At 48.3% G+C, this 19,674-nt stretch overlaps 1 gene segment (V, D, J or C); it reads left to right on the forward strand.

Annotated features, from left to right (window-relative positions):
• The first annotated feature begins 14,181 nt into the window (after positions 1 to 14,181).
• Positions 14,182 to 19,257, forward strand: LOC139269175 (immunoglobulin kappa variable 3-11-like). The segment is given in 3 exon segments: positions 14,182 to 14,230; positions 14,418 to 14,694; positions 19,161 to 19,257. Coding segments are annotated over 3 exon segments (423 nt in total).
• The last annotated feature ends 417 nt before the right edge of the window (positions 19,258 to 19,674 follow it).

Here is a 19,674-nt window from a genome sequence, read left to right on the forward strand (position 1 = left end):
CTTCACAAGTTTACCGTTGAATCTGTCTCCACCAACCTCAGGCAGTGCATTCCAAATCCCAAGCACCCGTTGGTAAAAAAAACCTCATGTCGCCTCTCATGTTTTGAACAAGTGTGTAACATTTACAATGCTCCAGTCCTCTGGCACCACCCTTGTGTGTAATGCGGATTGAAAGATTGCAGCAAGCCCACTGCAATTTCTACCCTGACTTCCGTCAGCAACCTAGGAAGCTTCCCACCCACACCGGGTGACTCCCCCACTGTAAGTAATGCCCGCCTTTCTTACTTCCTGTTCATCTATTTTATCTCACCTGCTTAACATCCTTATTTCCCATAGTGTTGGCAAAGTCTGCTTCTTTGGTAAACACTGATACAAGTTGCTCATTTAGTACATGAGCCATGCCTGCTGCCTCCACCAATAGATCTTCATTTCGGCCCCACCGCCCCTCTGACAACCCTTTCACTGTTAATATACCGATAGAAGACTTTGGATTTGTTTATATGTCAGACGTCAATGTAATGGTGCCCTGTGGTTTTGCCCCTCTTATTCCACTTTGCACTTTCCCTCTGTACTTTTTATTATTTAGCCTGATTCTCCCTTGTATTATCAAGCTGACCTCTGTCATATGCCCCACTTTTCTGCTTCATCCTACTCTCTAACTCCTCTTCATCCCCAGGGAGATCTGGCTTTGGCTGCCGTCCCTTCCCCCTGTGGGATTGTACATAGTCTGTACCGGGACCATCTTCTCTTTAAATGCCACCAATTTCTCCAGTATGTTTCTGACTGTCAGTCTATGACTCCAATTTATCCAGGCCAGATCCCTCCCCAATTCCCTGAAATTAGCCCACCTCCAGTTAAGTATTTGTATTCTAGATTGTTCCTCTTTCGTCAAATCTAATCTAAACCTTCCTCTATAATGATGGCTATGCTCAGGATGTTCCCCACTGTGACATGCTCCACTTAACTCATTCCATGTCCCAGGGCTAGGTCCAGCAGCGCCTCCTTGCTCGTTGGGCAGGAAATATATTGTATAAGAAAATTCTCCTGCACACACATTAAAAAGTCTTCCCCTTCTCTGCCCTTTACACAATCACTGCCCCAGTCAATATTGGGAAGTGAAATTCTCCCATTCCCACTGCTCGACAGTACTCAGTCATTTCTGGGGGAATCTGCTCCTCTATCTCCTTCCCAATATTTGGTGGCCTATGAAATACACCAAGTAGTGTAATAGCTACTTTATTCTTCCTGAACTCCAAACAACTAGTTTCTGTCTGTGACCCCTCGAGAACATCCTCTCTTTCCAGCACTGTAATATTTTCCTCATTCCAAACTGCCACCCATCCCCCATTCTCATCCCCTTCCTTACCCAATTCCATCTGCATTGCAACATTCAACATCCAATCCTCCCCTTTTTTGAGCCAAGTCCCAGTTATCGGCACAAGCATTGTAATCCCACTTGTTATTTGCGATTGCAGCTCATCAAACTTATTAACCACATTTTATGCAATTGCAGACACGCACTCCAAACCCAACTTGGAATTCTTTCATAGTTGTTATGATGCCACCAATTCTGTATTATTTCTAACTCCCTCTGACTCTCCCGGTCCTCTGTTCACAATGTTTCTACTTTTTAATACTACTTCTTGGTGTCCACCTCCCCAGACTAATTAGTTTAAACCCTCCCCAACAGCACTAGCGAACCTGTCCAAAAGGATATTGGTCACAGCTTTGTTCAGTTGCAATCTGCCCAACTTGCACAGGTCCTTCCTGCCACAGAACTGGTCCCAATGTCCCAGGAATCTGAAGCACTCCCTCCTGCACCACCTCTCTAGCCATGTATTAACCTGCCATATTTCTACTCTAACTAGCGTCTGTCACTGGATCAGAGATTACTACCTTTGAGATCCTGCTATATAAATTCTTCCCTTGTTCCATAAGCTCTGACTGCAAGATGTCTACCCTTTTCTGTCGCTGGTTCCGACATGGACCACTGCTTCTGGCTCTTCATCTCCCCCATGCGCACACCCTCACCCCCCCCTCAGCACTTTTGGAACATTCTCCATGATGGCTCTGCCCCTGGCACCAGGGAGTACATACCATGCACTTTAACCAAAACCCTTCACATGTTTCACTGCAATTCCATGTTACAATCGCTCTCCAGTAGACAGATCTAGCAGGAATAAAGGATCACGTTCACATCCAGATTCTGCAGTAAAGTTGTACCTCAGTCAAACACTCTGAACGGCCTAATGTTTTGTAACCTGCTGGCTGATTCCCTATTTCTGTTTGTTTCCCATTTACAGCCAACGTGATGACGATTGTGATCCTGTCCCGGGGAAAGTGTGATCTCTCCGGATGTGTCACTCGCTACCTGGTGGCCATGGCAACAGCTGATCTACTGGTCATTGTCATTGACGTGATACTGTATCGGATTAATGATTATTATTTCCCTACTACCTTCCTGTTGATCACCCCTGTGTGCTCTGTCCAACGTGCCCTAAAAGATGCCGTCACAGACATTTCTGTCTGGTTAACCTTCGCTTTCACTTTCGATCGATTTGTTACCATTTGTTGCCAGAAGCTGAGAACTAAATATTGCACCAAGAAAACGGCCGCCATGGTGATAGGAACCGTGTGTCTGCTGTTCTGTTTAAAACCATTCCCTGGTACTTTGTAATTGAACCCTACTATACAATCGACAAAATATCCTGGGGCTGCCGTGGTAAACTAGAGCATGATCCTCCAACTGCTTGGGTAGCATTTAGCTGGATTCCCCGCTGTGTCACCCCACTGCTCCCGATATTGCTGATATTGTTGCTCAATGCTCTGACTGTACGACACATTTTGATGGCCAGCAGAGTCTGCAGGAGGCTGAGGGGCAGCAGGAATGATGTGAATCACAAAAATCCAGAGATGGAGAAGCGAAGGAAATCCATCATCTTGGTCTTCGCTATATCCGGCAACTTCATCCTGCTCTGGGTGGCGTACGTGATAGTTTTTTTACTCACCCGAATTACAAAAAATTATTATTCAACAGGTGTCAAAGACCTGCTGTTGATCACAGATCAAACCGCCTACATGCTCCTGCTCTTGAGTAGCTGCACAAACACGGGTATTTATGCAGTGACCCAGACTAAATTCCGAGAGGAGCTGAAGAATGGGCGAAATATCCACTGAATCAAATATTGAGATTAGTTAAACATGCACAATAACAGGACAATGACCAGCATTAGACTTCTCTCTCTTAGGCCGTCCCCCAGAGTCGAGGTGACTTGCTTCCACACTGAAATGGAGTATTTAAATAAACACGCGACACCAGGTCTGTGTTCGAAGATTCAAGCTGTCTTTATTTTGCACCGGTGGGGAGGTGACCTGCTCTGGGTCTAACCAAGTCACTGTCCAACGATACATCAGTTTCAACAGCTTTTTATACACTTAAAGGTACATGCTCAACCTCACGATTCTTTGGCACCATTTGATTCGTTCAAAGCCCGTGTGCACAGTGGCTGATTGGTTACCTATTTTTATGCCTAGCTCGCGTAACATTCAAAGTACGCCTGAAGTTTGTGGATTGTACATTTGAAGCCGTTACTGCTTCTTAGACTAGCCGTTTACCAACCACATCCCGTGCTTGTGCTTCGGACGTTATTTTATGGGATTCGTTTTAGGATAAGCCTGTCTGCGGTTTATGACATGCCCTCTCAGCTGTTGCACCTAGGTTGCAGGTAGCATTTTTAACCCCTTAATTCCTGAAGGTTGCCATGTCCCACTTCAGTCCCCCCTTTTAGTACTTGGCTACCCAGCCCAAGAATACCAACCTAATTCTGCTCCATCCTGTGTCCCCTGCCCCGTTCTGTGGTGATCAGCCACAGGTTTCTGGTACCCGGGACGTGACCTACGACTCAGAATATTTCAGGGTGCTCGGCTAGTAATTTCCGCTGTTCCATAATCAACAACTTTACTTTCCTTTTCCTGCATGCCAGAAATAACGCAATTCCCCATCCCACTGCTAATCCTAACTGTATAACCACCAGTACGTGAGAAGCTATGGGAATCCATGGATGGATATCCACATTCATTCCCCAATCCCATACATGTTTCCACTACTGAGTGTCCTTTAGGGTTTCTTTGATATCCTTCGAATGCTTTATGCTATCTTCCAAAATCTCCTTTTACTTTCTCAGTGTCCTTTTTCAATTGCGTCAAATGTTCTGAATGGTGGCAGATTAGGAAAAGGGGAGGTGCAACGAGACCTGGGTGTCATGGTTCATCAGTCACTGAAAGTGGGCATGCAGGTACAGCAGGCTGTGAAGAAGGAAAATGGAATGTTGGCCTTCATAGCTCGGGGATTTGAGTATAGGAGCAGGGAGGTCTTACTGCAGTTGTACAGGGCCTTAATGAGGCCTCACCTGGAATATTGTGTTCAGTTTTGGTCTCCTAATCTGAGGAAGGACATTCCTGCTATTGAGCGAGTACAGCGAAGGTTCACCAGACTGATTCCAGGGATGGTTGGACTGTCATATGAGGAGAGATTGGATCAACTGGGCCTTTATTCACTGGAGTTTAGAAGGATGAGAGGGGATCTCATGGAAAGGTATAAGATTCTGACGGGACTGAACAAGTTAGATGTGGAAAGAATGTTCCCGATGTTGGGGAATTCCAGAACTAGGGGACATAGTCTTAGGATAAGGGATAGGCCATTTAGGACTGAGATGAGGAGAAACTTCTTCACTCAGAGAGTTGTTAACCTGTGGAATTCCTTGCTGCAGAGAGATGTTGATGCCAGTTCATTGGATATATTCAAGAGGGAGTTAGATATGGCCCTTATGGCTGAGGGGATCAAGGGGTATGGAGAGAAAGCAGGAAAGGGATACTGAGGGAATGATCAGCCATGATCTTATTGAATGGCGGTGCAGGCTCGAAGGGCCGAATGGTCTACTCCTGCATCTTTTTTCTATGTTTCTATGTTCTTCGAGACGGGGAATGCTCTGCCAACTGGGTATCTCGAATTGTTGCATTTCATCGTTCCATTCTGGGTTGATCAAAGTCCTCCTTTTGTGGGAATAAGTATCGATGGCCGATCTGGACCACGGCTTTGGATGTAATACAGAAATTAGGTTCTGTGATCGCACATATGACATTACCATGCTTGTACTCATTTTCCTTGGTCGATATGCAGTACATCCCATCATCCCGGGCTGCCACCTCAGTCCCTCCCTGACTTAGGGGGCTGATTTCCCACGTGTAATTAACCGTCTGATTGAACCCGCACGCTGTACATTGGCCTCCTTCTATGGTGTGTGCGCACACTATCACATCCGAATATTGCGTGCAGCTGTCGATGTGCACCCCTTGGAAAGGGCCACTTGTTTTCACAGCATGGGGGGCATATCGTGAAATAAAACCCAGGATTGACCTTGTATCTCGCCAATGTTCCGTACTGTCCACAGAGGTCCACTCTCCAGCGCCCTCTATCTGTGGGATAGCTAGGACCATACCTATCAATTTCACTTCTCTGGTAATACAATTACTTGGGGACAAAAACTCTTGTGTTGCCTTGTGAATATCGCAGAGCATAAAACCGTCCTCAGTCCATTTGCACAACTGATCATTACTTGTCCAATGGGGTACATTTTCCTGTTTGATCAGGTTTATATTGTATCAGATGTTCCCTAGTAACCATGTGCCATACATTGCACATACAAGTTCTTTATATGTTTCTTGGGTTAGGTCAGTCACACACTTATCTTATTGATAATTTGGGCATGAGGTTCTCGGATTTCCTCAACTTGCAGCGTTTGTCTGGCGACCTCCTCCCCTGTTTCTGACAACCGCGAAATCAGATCGTTTCTCTTTAGTAAAAGGTTTTTCAAACGTTGGGCTAAGTCTTGAACATCTTGGTCTACACTGGCTGTGTCAAATGTGTTAACAGTTGCCACCCTCGCTGCATACCGACAGTGTGTGTCGGTTGTTGTTAGACAATAGATAACATGAAAGCCACACATCGTCTCGTGGTTCATTGTCAGACTATCTCGATCATATGTACCGTAAGTATCACCTCAGCGTCTAGCCGTTGTGACCCTCTGTTCTCCATTTCACTTAATGCCCATTGTTCTTGGTCCTCAATTGGCCCAATTAACTATCCAAATTCATAATATCTTCCCTTTGGTAGTTATATGTATAACTCCTTTCTTACAGTGATATTTACTTGCCTACGCAAATAAACACTTAATGACAACCACGCCCAAAGTCTCACAGTTTAGACTGGGGTAAAACAAACATTCCCGTCCCGATGGGACAAGTCAGGTTGGTTCTGTACTGGTATTCCCAGTGTATGGTGCTGACACAATATTCACCCTTCCCTCTTTATACAGATCCTACAGGAAAATGCTGTCCCGCAATTTCCTTCATGTTACAGTTCCATGTTATCCCATCCCAATTAAACCCATCTGCAGAGGCTGCAAGTTCTACCAGGTTGTAGAGGCAAATGTCCTCAGCTTGAGCACACCCAATTCAGCCTGAAACATAGAAACATAGAAAAATAGGTGCAGGAGTAGGCCATTTGGCCCTTCGAGCCCGCACCGCCATTCAATGAATTCATGGCTGAACATGCAACTTCAGTACCCCATTCCTGCTTTCTTGCCATACCCAATGATCCCCCTAGTAGTAAGAACTACATCTAACTCCTTTTGAATATAAGAATTAGGAACAGGAGTAGGCCATCTAGCCCCTCAAGCCTGCTCCGCCATTCAACAAGATCATGGCTGATCTGGCCGTGGACTCAGCTCCTGAAGTCCAACGAGTAAAGTCCTAGTGTACTCAATCTATCATCATAAGGCAACCCCCTCATCTCCGGAATCAGCCTAGTGAATCGTCTCTGTACCCCCTCCAAAGCTAGTATATCCTTCCTTAAGTAAGGTGACCAAAACTACACGCAGTACTCCAGGTGCGGCCTCACCAATACCCTATACAGTTGCAGCAGGACCTCCCTGCTTTTGGACTCCATCCCTCTCGCAATGAAGGCCAACATTCCATTCGCCTTCCTGATTACCTGCTGCACCTGCAAACTAACTTTTTGGGATTCATGCACAAGGAATGCTGTGGTACCGGCTGGTCACTTTGACCCCTCCCCCTGCGTTTGTCGCCAAGATACAGAAGAAGCTGGTGGACTTCTTCTGGAACAACAGGAAGCACTGGGTCTCTGTCGCGGTCTTGAGTCTCCCGCTTGAGGAGGGCGGTCAGTCGTTGGTGTGCGTCAGCGCCCAGCTCGCGACTTTCCGTCTTCAGACCCTGCAGAGATACCTTTACGTCGAGCCCCCTCCTAGGTGGTGTGCTCTGGCGAGGTATTTCTTCCGCCAGCAGCTCGACCTCAATTATGACACGCAGCTCCTGTTTGTGAACTTGGGGGGTGCCAGGACCGCCCTCCGGGAGCTGCCTGTCTTTTACAGGGAACTCATCAGGGTCTGGAACAAAGTCTCCACCAAGCGCAGCTCTCCGCCGGCTGGAGTGGCGGCCGTCCTGCAGGAACCGCTGCTCGGGAATCCGTACCTCCACGGCCGAGGCTTCATGTGGCGGTCGGAAGAGAGGGCTGTGGCTGGTGAGGTGACCAGGGTCAGGGACCTGCTCGATGGCGGAGGAGCGGGCTGGATGGCGCCAGTCACGCTGGCGCGGCGCCTAAATTCTGCCAACGTCCGCCGCGCGGCCGATGCCATCGAGTCGCTAAAAACAGCTCTGGGCCCTGACTCCGTTAGGTGTATCGAGGAGGCTCAAGCACGTGGGGAGATCCCGTCCGAACTGACCCCTGTCCGGACGGAATTCCTCATCGGCGCCAAACCCCGGAACCTCCCTCGGGGGCCGGCGCCTCACAACTTGAGCCGCCTCGGGGAAATCCCCTCCGTGCCTTTCAGTTCCGCGCGGAGGGGTTTCCTGTACGGGCTGCTCCTGCACACCCTCAACTTTGCCATCCTCGCCGGCCGTCCGGACACGCCATGGCGTACCATCTTGCCGTCCGGAGGAGGCGGGGGTCCCCGATGGAGGGCACTCTACGCAGGGGTCCTCCCACTATTCATCGGGGACTTGGCCTGGAGGGTGGTGCACGGAGCAGTGCCGTGCAACAAATTTTTAAGCCGGTTCACGGACTCCCAGGCCGCCTGCAATTTTTGCGGTCTGGAGGAGTCCGTGTTCCATGTTTTTATTGAGTGCACGAGGTTGCAGCCCCTGTTCCATTATTTGAAGGGGCTGCTCCTGAAATTCTGGCTGCACTTCAGTCCCACCCTCCTGATCTTTGGGCACCCTGTGCGGAGGGGAGCGGGTAGGTCCGAAGGCCTCCTCGTAGGACTGCTCCTGGGCACGGCCAAGGGTGCCATCAGCCGGTCCAGGCAGCGGGCGGTCGAGGGGGTCGTTCAACCTGACTGCCTGCCTCTCTTCCGCTCTTACATCCGGTCCAGGGTGTCCTTGGAGATGGAGCACGCGGTGTCCACCGGTACGCTCGCGGCCTTCCGCGAGAGGTGGGCACCGGAGGGACTGGAGTGCATCATCACGCCCGGCAACCAAATTTTAATTTGATTTTACGTTTTAAAGTTAATTTGTTTTAATTGCCGGTGCTTTTAGTGTCCCCTTCCCTTTTATAGGGGGCACTGGGGAAAAATTGTGATTTTAGTGCCCAAAAAAAAACAAAAAAAAAAAAAGAAAAAAACACAAAAAAAAAAAACACAAAAAAGGGGGAAAAAAAAAATGGGCCTTGTAAATGTCTGGAGTGTCACCCAGGTCGGGTGGCACCGTTTAATGTTTTTATGTTTTCACAGATAAACTCAAAAGAGTTTCATGCACAAGGACCCCCAGGTCCCTCTGCACTGCAGCATGTTGTAATTTCTCCCCATTCAAATAATATTCCCTTTTACTGTTTTTCTTTCCAAGGTGGATGACCTCACATTTTCCGACATTGTATTCCATCTGCCAAACCTTAGCCCATTCGCTTAACCTATCTAAATCTCTTTGCAGCCTCTGTGTCCTCTACACAACCCGCTTTCCCACTAATCTTTGTGTCATCTGCAAATTTTGTTACACTACACTCTGTCCCCTCGTCCAGGTCATCTAAGTATATTATAAACAGTTGTGGTCCCAGCACCGATCCCTGTGGCACACCACTAACCACCAATTTGCAACCCGAAAAGGACCCATTTATCCCGACTCTCTGCTTTCTGTTAGCCAGCCAATTCTCTATCCATGCGAATACATTTCCTCTGACTCCGCGTACCTTTATCTTCTGCAGTAACCTTTTGTGTGGCACCTTATCGAATGCCTTTTGGAAATCTAAATACACCACATCCATCGGTCCACCTCTATCCACCATGCTCGTTATATCCTCAAAGAATTCTAGTAATTAGTTAAACATGATTTCCTCTTCATGAATCCATGTTGCATCTGCTTGATTGCACTATTCCTATCTAGATGTCCCGCTATTTCTTCCTTAATGATAGCTTCAAGCATTTTGCGCACTACAGATGTTAAACTAACCAGCCTATAGTTACCTGCCTTTTGTCTGCCCCCTTTTTTAAACAGAGGCATTACATTAGCTGCCTTCCAATCCGCTGGTACCTCCCCAGAGTCCAGAGAAATTTCGTAGATTATAACGAATGTATCTGCTATAACTTCCGCCATCTCTTTTAATATCCTGGGATGCATTTCATCAGGACCAGGGGACTTGTCTACCTTGAGTCCCATTAGTCTGTCCAGCACTACCCCTCTAGTGCTAGTGATTGTCTCAAGGTCCTCCCTTCCCACATTCCCATGACCAGCAATTTTTGGCATGGTTTTTGTGTCTTCCACTATGAAGTCCGAAGCAAAATAATTGTTTAAGGTCTCAGCCATTTCCACATTTCCCATTATTAAATCCCCCTTCTCATCTTCTAAGGGACCGACATTTACTTTAGTCACTCTTTTCCGTTTTATATATCTGTAAAAGCTTTTACTATCTGTTTTTATGTTTTGCGCAAGTTTACTTTCATAATCTATCTTTCCTTTCTTTATTGCTTTCTTAGCCTGGGGCTACACATGTTTTTCCTATCCACCCGGGTTACATCTCCGGTGTTCATTGTATCCTACTACATTTTCTCAGGCATGATTGGGTAATACCCTACATTACTTCCATCCGTTTCATTGAAGATGATTTGTTCCCCTTCTATAATCTGGTTTATCCCCTTTTTAGCATTAAACCAGTTGCAACATATTAATCAGGCCTCACTGCCTTCTGTTATGATTCTCCCCAATAGTCTCGACACCATTCTTGTCAAGGTACGATCAAGCCCATCACACTCCCTGCAGTGCAGGTTGTACTGGCCCTCTGCCAAAATCCCTTGATCATTCTCCCATGTAGCCACGCTGTTTTAGGCTTGCACCACCCAGTAGTCCCACTTTGGTCAGATTTAATATCACAGCTACCGCTTTGTGATGTACATCCTGGTTCAATATCACCTGAGTTAAGATTACCATTAGCCTATTTGTTGGCCCTGGGATGTATTTATGACAAACAATTTGCTTTTCCCACAAATCTGTTTATTCATTGGAGAAGGAGCCTTTGGATGAGTTTGAAAAAAAATTCTACTGCTTGTACAACCGTCCTTGCACCTCTTGATATAATGGACGGTTATAGTTGTATGATTCCCATGCTCTGTAAATGTACCCGTATCCAGTACCCTCGGCTAACCATAATTCCACCATTCACGATATGTCTTTTACTACATTGTGGGATTGGCGGGGTTTGAGAGGTATGTCTGTGTACAGGAGGTGGTTCCAGATCTGGGACCCGAGGAGATTCATCCACCTCCCGTGTCCTGTCTACTTCCCTTTGGATCATACTGTACCTGATTAGGTGGTGTATCCCATTAGGCACCCCTTCTTCCTCATCCCCCTGGAGAGGACGAATCCCACTCCCCATGTTCATAACCATTTCCTCTTGTCTCGGTACCTGCTGGTGAACTGAATAAACTTAATCTGGTTAATTTAAAACCATTTAATTCTCCTAGTTAACCGGGTTGCATATACCATGGAACTAGCTTAATCAACAATATTATATGGTCCCTTGTACTGGAGTTCAAAACTTCCAACCTGACATAGTTTTGTTCTATTACCTGGCCCTCCACCTCCCACTCCTGAGACTCAGGGCCACATGTACTCGGTTACGGTGGTGTGCCATCCTGATCATTCAGGCACAATCCACTAACACATTTTTTCCTGATGGTCACCTATTTAAAACAAAAGAAACAGAGAATCTCTGGTGATTCTGCTTAAGAGCCCGAGAGGTTAATTTGTAATATGATCGTAAAATTCCTTTCACCCCAGGAGCAAATATTCTCATCAAATTAAGAAAATCTCCAATATTCAAAAAGTATTTCCCACTGAATTAAAACAGGGTTCACAGCTGCCTGTGAAAGGGTTAACTTCCTTTGTTTCAAAAGCCGACAAACACAGACACCATCAATCAATGTCAACCTTCATCCCACAGCTTGCAGCCTTTCCAGTTTAACCTCTCTGTGTGTTACACTTAAAGTAAGCTTAAAATAAACATTCAGAAACACAACTCTGCACACAATCGCATTTCATGTTTTTCTTCCCAGATACACATTGGTCAGAATTTTTTAAACCATACCAATTATTGATGTGAAATGCCTTATGTTCGAATCTAAAGTCTCTCCACACAATTAACACCAACCAGAGTTTTATCGCCCATACTAAAAGTCTGATTTTTAATAGGTTAATTAATCTCAGTAATTCCAATCTTAAACTCTTCAATGCCACTTGGAAAAGGGGGAGGAGCCACAATCACATGAAGGAGTATGCCTTCCGAAAAACTTTAAACACCACAGAAAAACACCAGAACAGTGAAGAAAAACATAATCTTCCCTTTTCTCCTTTTTATTGACTCTTAACTATTCATTATTCCTTAAACCAGTTTCAATTTCTGATCCCCGTACACTCCAAGTGCACCTCCGATTATCTTTTAAATGTGGTGAGGGTTTCTGCCTCTACCACCCTTTCAGGCAGTGAGTTATAGACCCCCACCACCCTCTGGGTGAAGAGATCTTCTCTAATCCTCCCCCCTTCTATATTGTCATCCTGACGTGTGCTGTCACCATCACACCTTCTGTCGGTTTATTTCGTCACTTCCTCAGTCAATAGTCTAGTCCATCTATTTAATTCTCAATACACGCTGGTCAATAAATGAGGACTTTCTCCTCTTTTTGTTTCTTTTCCGACTCCCACCACTTCCTTTGCGCCTGAGTGCATTGTCTGGTTTCCAATTTTGTTTAATCATTATTTCAATTAGTTTTCAATTTTTATCTGTTAGGTACCATGTCAGAGACCGCTCTGGTCCCAACTCGAGTTTCTCACTTCCCATGGGTAGATGTTGTCAGCTGTACATTCCTTAATTACTCGCCCTGAGTGAGACCGATACTTGCAACCCTATCCTCTTGGTTGTCAGTGGTACGTCCCTTACTTACTCCTCACAAGTGAGACCGATACTTGCAGCATGTACCAACTATCAATCGCAACATTAATCAGACACACTTCTGTATAACCGATCGCAATTGTTTCACCTGGGATCTTCCTCTGACTACTTGAAGTCTCGACCAGACCTTCAGATTCGGATCTCTCAAGCAGCTGACACCAGCCAGATTTCTGCCCTTGTCCTAACTGTGCATGGTAATTAAAATGTACTCACGCCTTTGACATATCCACTATCCGCCTGTGTCCGCTGTCTGCTTGAGATACTGCCGACTACGCAATTGAAGTGGAATATTTAAAATAACCATTCGACACCAGGTCTGTGTTCGAAGATTCAAGTAGTCTTTATTTTGCACCGATGGGGAGGTGACCTGCTCTGGGTCTAACCAGGTCACTGTCCAATGATACGTAAGTTTCAACATCTATTTATACACTGAGAGGTACATGCTCAACCTCACGATTCTTTGGCACCATTTGATTTGTTCAAAGCCCGCATGCACAGTGGCTGATAGGTTACCTATTTTTATGCCTAGCTCGTGTAACATTCAAAGTTTGCCTGAAGTTTGTGGGTTGTACATTTGAAGCTGTTAGTGCTTCTTAGACTAGCCAGTTACCAACCACATCTTGCGCTTGTGCTTCAGATGTTAATTTAGGGGATTAATTTCAGCTTAAGCCTATCTAGGGTTTACATGTACATGTCCTCTCTGCCATTTCAGCAAGTTTTCAGGTTGCATTGTTAACCCCTTAATTCCTGAAGGTTCCAATGTTCTACTTCAGGGACCAATAGGAAAGAGCCATGTTTCCTGGTCCCTATTGGGGGACCAATAAGAAGGAGCCATATTTCCTGGGCTCTATTGGAGGACCAATAGGAAGGAGCCATGTTTCCTGGGCTCTATTGGAGGGCCAATAGGAAGGAGTCATGTTTCCTGGGCCCTATTGGAGGACCAGTGCGACATGGAGTCCATACCCTTCTTGTTGTAAATGTGGGATCATTGGCACCTGATCCCAGTAAAAACACCCTGAGCCGGAGTCGGGCCATGGAAGGGGAAGGAGAGGGGAAAGGCTTCGAAGATATTCTGAACAGACAGGATGGGGCAGTGGGTCAGACCCTATCCTGTCGCTCCAGCTCACACTGATGGGATGAAGATCTCCTCCCTCTGCTGGGCCTTCATGAAATGAGCTTTCTGTCCAAACCGGTCCCCACTGAGAATAGGCCCACAGCACAGAATGGCACTTAATTGGACAATAAACAGCCAGTGTACTGAGAGAGGCCAAAGGATGGCCACTGTGGGGAATGGAGCCTTACTCCAGGAGAAGGCATGCTTTGGGGTCAAGGGTTAACATCCATTGGTGGGGCAGGGCACAGGGAGGTTTACTCTGCATTTCAGTGTGCTGTACCTGGGAGTCTGTGGGGAAGGGAGAGTGAGAGAGAGACAGAGTGAGAGAAACGGGAGGGACTTGGAGGGAGAGGGACCGAGGGAGAGGGAGGTGAAGAGGGAGGGGGACAGAGTGGGAGAAGAAGAGGAAGTGAAATGTGCTGACGTGGCTTTCTCTGGGTGAAGACATTTACATACTGAGGGATGGGCAGTGAGTCTCTCACAGGCTGCAGGTTTATAAAGCAGAGCCCAGTGAAGGGCAGTTTATCAGTAAGCAGGCACAGGGACAGGAGCAGACACCATGATTTCACCCATCCAGCTGATCTGGCCTCTGGCATTCTACGTCGCAGGTACAAATCTCTCTCCTTCCACGTTTAATATCTCCCTGCTGTCGATTTCTGTCCAACTCTACTGACCAGTGATTGAAGGGCAAATGCTGACACTAGAGGAGAGCTCAGTGTCTCGAGCAATCTCACATTTTACAGCGTCTTTCTGTGACAGTGCTTACTTCACTTTCTTTCCCCATTTCCCCCTCAGGTATCAGTGGGGACATCATCATGACCCAGTCTCCCCCGGTGCTGTCAGTGAGTGAGGGACAGACTGCAATGATCACCTGTACCGCCAGTGCAGGTATTAGCAAGTATGTTGCTTGGTACCAGCAGAAAGCCGGGCAGAAACCCACTCTGCTGATCTATAATGCAATAAATCGTTTCACTGGAACCTCTAATCGCTTCACCGGCAGTTACCAGTCCAACACGTTCACCCTGAGCATCAGCAATGTGCAGAGCGAGGATGTCGCAGTCTATTACTGTCAGCAATATAACAGCCTCCCTCTACACTGTGATACACAGCCGTACAAAAACCTCAATATACACAGCCCCACCTCCTGTACTGACTCACCCCACAGTTATATATAATATATAATAATGGACACACAGCCCCACCTCCTGTACTGACTCACCCCACAGTTATATATAATATATAATAATGGACACACAGCCCCACCTCCTGTACTGAAACACCCCACAGTTATATATAATGTATAATAATGGACACATAGCCCCACCTCCTGCACCGTGCTGTCGGTCAACACCGCCCCCTCCCTCACATCCTCCCCCGCCCCTCTCCCACCCGCCTCTCCTGCCCCCAACACCGCCCCTCTCCCGCCCCCAACACCGCCCCTCTCCCAACCCCCTCTCCCACCCCCAACACCGCCCCCAACAGTAATAAAACGGTAAGGACATGGTGAAAAAGGGGGGATGAGACCAGATTATGGACCTGGTCAAGTCCGACAAGGAGGCTGTCCTGCCGGGGGGAGGGTGAGAGGTGAGGAACATACCATTATTGTCCACAGGGAAGATGTGGGGAGAGGGAGAGTGAGGAACTTACCATTATTTTCCCTGGGAGGAGGAGAGGAGAGGAAGAGGTGCGCAACATCCCCTCCCTTCCTGTTCCCACTTCACCAGGACACAAGTCCACTTGGTGTGGAGTGTTCCCAAACGAATGCAGAGCGGAACGGAGAATGAGCCAGCATGCTCGGTGTCTGGGAAACCCACCAAGCTGTAGGGGACCCCGCTAGACAGAGGTGAGGCGGCAGGGTTAGCTGCATAGAAAAGAGTGCTTGATCCCTTTCACCTTTTCTCCCCCACCCATCGTACTCGAGGGAACACAGGTGAACAGGCTGTGCCTGTCCTAGTCACTGTTTTGGCTGAGATGGGGGAGATGGGATTTCGGTACCGGTGGTGGTGACTACCCTTCCAGGGCCATCTAGCATTGTTCGGAGCGCAGTCATGAATGTGTCAAACGTGTGTGCAGGGACTGGCTTCTCGGACTCAGTCTTTTGGGCAGTGGCTGGAGAATTCTTCCCTGCACTACTCTTCCATAGATTCCTACAATCCTTTCTCCAGTGCCCACTCTTTCCGCACCTGAAACAGGTACGCTTCGTATCGGAGGGATTTCCCTCATCCTGGCGCCTTTCCCTCTTATGCTGACTAGGTCTGATTTCATGGACCCTTCCCTTGGGTGGGTGCTCTTCCGTCCCCCTGCCGTTCCGGTAGGCTCGGGTCAGTTGCCTGACCACTCCCTGTTCGGTGGCCTGGGGATCTCTCGGGTCAAACCAGGCCTCAGCCTTTGCTCTTAATCATGGCGAACTGTTTGCCACCAGGCTTTGGAGCCAGTGGGCTCTCTCTCGAACCGGTTTACGTGATTACGGTTGAGGTTGTAAAGTCCTGTCCCCTCAGTACAGATTCACATGAGGCATGTAGTGAAGTCAAGGTCACTCTGGACCTGCACCTTTATTTCACAGCTCTAGAATGCTGCACTTGCCTGAGACCTGTCCTTTTTGACCTGTCTCTTGCAAGTGCACCCCTGGTGGTAAGGTATGCTGGTGGTTACAGGTCATATCTTATTACAGTCATGTATAGCATGTTAGGATACAGTTATATATAATAATGTAAGATACATGACAGAGGTCCCCTCCACAGGCGCTCTGGTACACAGGCCACAGTCGGTCTGTGTAAGCCTGTGGGTTTCCCCTGTGAGCTGCACTGCCTTCTCTACTCTGGGGAAGGGACTCCTGTCATTACAGCCCATGGCCTTTAGAATATCTTCTTGGACGGTGGCACATGTCCTCTGCCCCTTTTACTCTCGGCAGGGAGGGACTGGTACAGCTTGCCATCCAGTGAGAGAAGGAGCATTTTTGCCAACTCGGCATCATCACACCCGTCAATATCCCCTGCCTGTTCCACTTCCACAAAGTGAACCAATGGGTCTCCCTTTGGAGTGCGCTTTCCCAGGTGACTTATTATAGCCCTAAGCTGTTGGGTAGTGTGAGGAACCACAAATTGACTTTCCAGGGGCCCCTGACCCCCAGCACCAGTGGGCGGGCCAAATTTCTGTTGCCAGACCGGGCACATCAGCCCCGGCTCTGGCTCTTCCTGCACTGGCTCGCCCACCTCGGCCCCACAGGTGGTGGTGGTGGTCCGATATCCCTGTCCGCCCCACAACCCGTCCACACCTCCTGCTGCCGAACCGGTATAGTCACCGGCGTCACAGGTGATGGTCGAATAGTTTCCTCCTTCTCTTCCAGGTTTACCCGGGCCGTACCCGGGTTTATTAGGCATACCATGCCTTTGGCCTGAGACAGAGCAAGGGTTAAACTCTTGATTTGTTGCTGGCAGGGACCGTGGTTTCCCGACTCAAACCCATTAGTGCTGGCTACTTTATAAGCTGCCTGTACGTCTCTTAACTTCTCCTCCAGCTCTTTTACTTGAAGGGTAAGGCGAGTATTTTCCTCCCGCAGTAACTTTTCATTATTCCTAACCTCGGTAACCTGACAATGAAAATAGTCCTTCCTCTTCATCTTGCCATTGCCTGGCAAAGGCGATTGATATGCCTGTGGGGCAGATCTCCTCTGACCCCAATACAGACGTAAATTCCATGTTCAGACTCCCGCCACTTGTTCCAACACACCTTCACTCCTCCCCGTGTTCCCGTGATGGTATGGTACGTGTCATTACCGAGTCTTTCTCAGTCAGATTCCTGATCTCCCGTGTCCTTGCTCAGCTTCCTGAGCCACCACCATCTACCCAGGGGAATCTGACCTTGACAAGTCAAACACACATGTTTCCCCTCCGTAACATTGACCCGCGCAGCAACAACCCGTATCCCGGGGCATGGAGCAGAGGCCTCCCCACAGGTAAACCCTTCCTGGCTGGAGTTGTGGGTGGAATTAGACCCCAGCCACCCTGGCCACCTCCCTTCGTGGGCGTAAACGGCGAGCTCTTCCACACCCGGTGTACCATCCCCTGCAGTCCTGATCGGTGCTCTCTCTCCTGAACACCCATAAATGAGGGATTCTTCCACGTCTCCTCGGCCGCCGCTGCTCATCCTTATCAAGGCGAGCAGGAACAGGACCCTTCCCATGTTGTTCTTCCTGTAGGGGCACATAAAAAATATTGTCCAGCCCTGAGAAAAGCTCTCTGGCTTGACAAAAGGTGATCGAGTTCCAATTTGGGCTCATTCCTTCTCGGAGAACACAATTAAGTCTTTAAGCCAGTTCCCGTTGGAACTGATGTCTGTTATCAACTTTTGTCTCATCTTACTCTTATCATTCTTGTAGTGACTCTTTTACTGCGTACAAGATGAGGACCCCAAGGACTGTTCCCGGTGCTTCCTTCAAATACTACTAGGTCGATGTCACTAATTTGGCACCGGCTGGCGTCCTGAGCTCTCCCATTACATATTTATACAAATGCTTTTATCCAATTTACTCGTTTCACTACTTCTATATACGTGGTTTACTTTTGGTCGTGGTGACCCTAACAAAAAAACCTTACACTCATAATCCTACGCTATGCTCAATTGTTATCATCCTAATTATGTACATCTGCCACCCATCTCCGGGTGGCCAGGTTAATTTCTGTTCTTATCCTTTCTTCTTGGGCCTCTGGGTTTCCAGCGAGGCTGGTAGTAAGTCGGCCTGTACCGCAGGAACCGGAGTGTCCTGACCGGACGTGGGTCTGATTCCCACACTATTGGGGGAATGTCCCCTCCGGTGCTGCAGCAAACCGCCTCTTTGGGAGTGGCTGCATGGTTCTACCTGGTCGAGGGCTGCGGGCTGGGGATTCCCAATTGGTGGCTGGTCCACGACTATCTCTTGCGGGGGTCCCTCATCGCCCAAGGCTACCGGCTGGGTGTCCCTGTTTGCAGGCTGGTCCCTGATCCTAGGTACCCCTTTGCGGCTGGTCCCTCTCCCGGGGCTGAACCACTTAAATTGGGGCATTGGTGAACATGGTGTCTTCGGCCGTGGTGTGCAGAGAGTCCTTCTCAGGGTTCTGACTACTGGGGGTGTATCCGAGTCCCAAATGATTGGGGGGATAGCTCCTCCAGTAACACAGTCCACCGTCTCTCTGGGTGCAGTCTGTGGGTCTGCCACATCTCTTGTGGGATCTCTGCAGTCGGGAGCTGCTCGCTGAGGATCCCTGTCTTCTGTACGGTTCACTGTTTCTGGCTGTCCCTTACACTTTGCTGCTATCCCGAGGTTAAACAGTTTGCACTGGTTTATGTGGAACCACTTTGTTCGGCGGGGCATTTTCATGGCATAGACCATGGGGCTTGCCTTGTCGACAATGTGGTACAGTCCCATGTACAGTGCCTCATAAACCCCTACTCTAGCGTAGTTCCTTACCATGACCTGGTCCCCTATCTCCCATTCGTGGTGTTTGCGGGGTTCTAGCAGCATTCGGTTGCTCCAATGCTGTTTTCCCATGTTGTTTGCAGCCTGCCAGTGAATCTGTTTAAGGTGTTCAAACAGGTTCCTGACAAAGCTGTCCCGGCTTACTTCCCTGAGCTGACTTTCCGTGAGTACCGGGGCTAATACATGGGTGGGGGTCCACATGGCTCTGCCGGTCATGAGCTCGTACGGGGAGTACCCCGTGCTCTTTGACTGGCTGACCTGGATCCCCATGAGGACCAGTGGTAGGACCTCAACCCACTTCTTGGGTGAGCCCCCCATCTCCTTATGTAACCTTTCCTTTATAGTGCGGCTTAAACGCTCCACAGGCCCGGATGACTGCGGGTTGTGGACGACATGCGATTTCTCCTCGATGCCGAGCACCTTAAGGGTCTCCTGCATCATCTGCCCGGTGAAGTGATTCCCTTGGTCGGACTCCACATACTGGGGTAGTTCCCATCGGGGGAACACCTCCCTTACCAGGAATCTAGCTGTTCCCAGAGCAGTGGCTGTTCTGCATGGGAAGGTTTCCACCCATTTGCTGAATACATCCACCAACAC

The sequence above is a fragment of the Pristiophorus japonicus genome, chromosome 8 (assembly GCF_044704955.1).
Source record: "Pristiophorus japonicus isolate sPriJap1 chromosome 8, sPriJap1.hap1, whole genome shotgun sequence".
Taxonomy (NCBI): Eukaryota; Metazoa; Chordata; class Chondrichthyes; family Pristiophoridae; genus Pristiophorus; species Pristiophorus japonicus.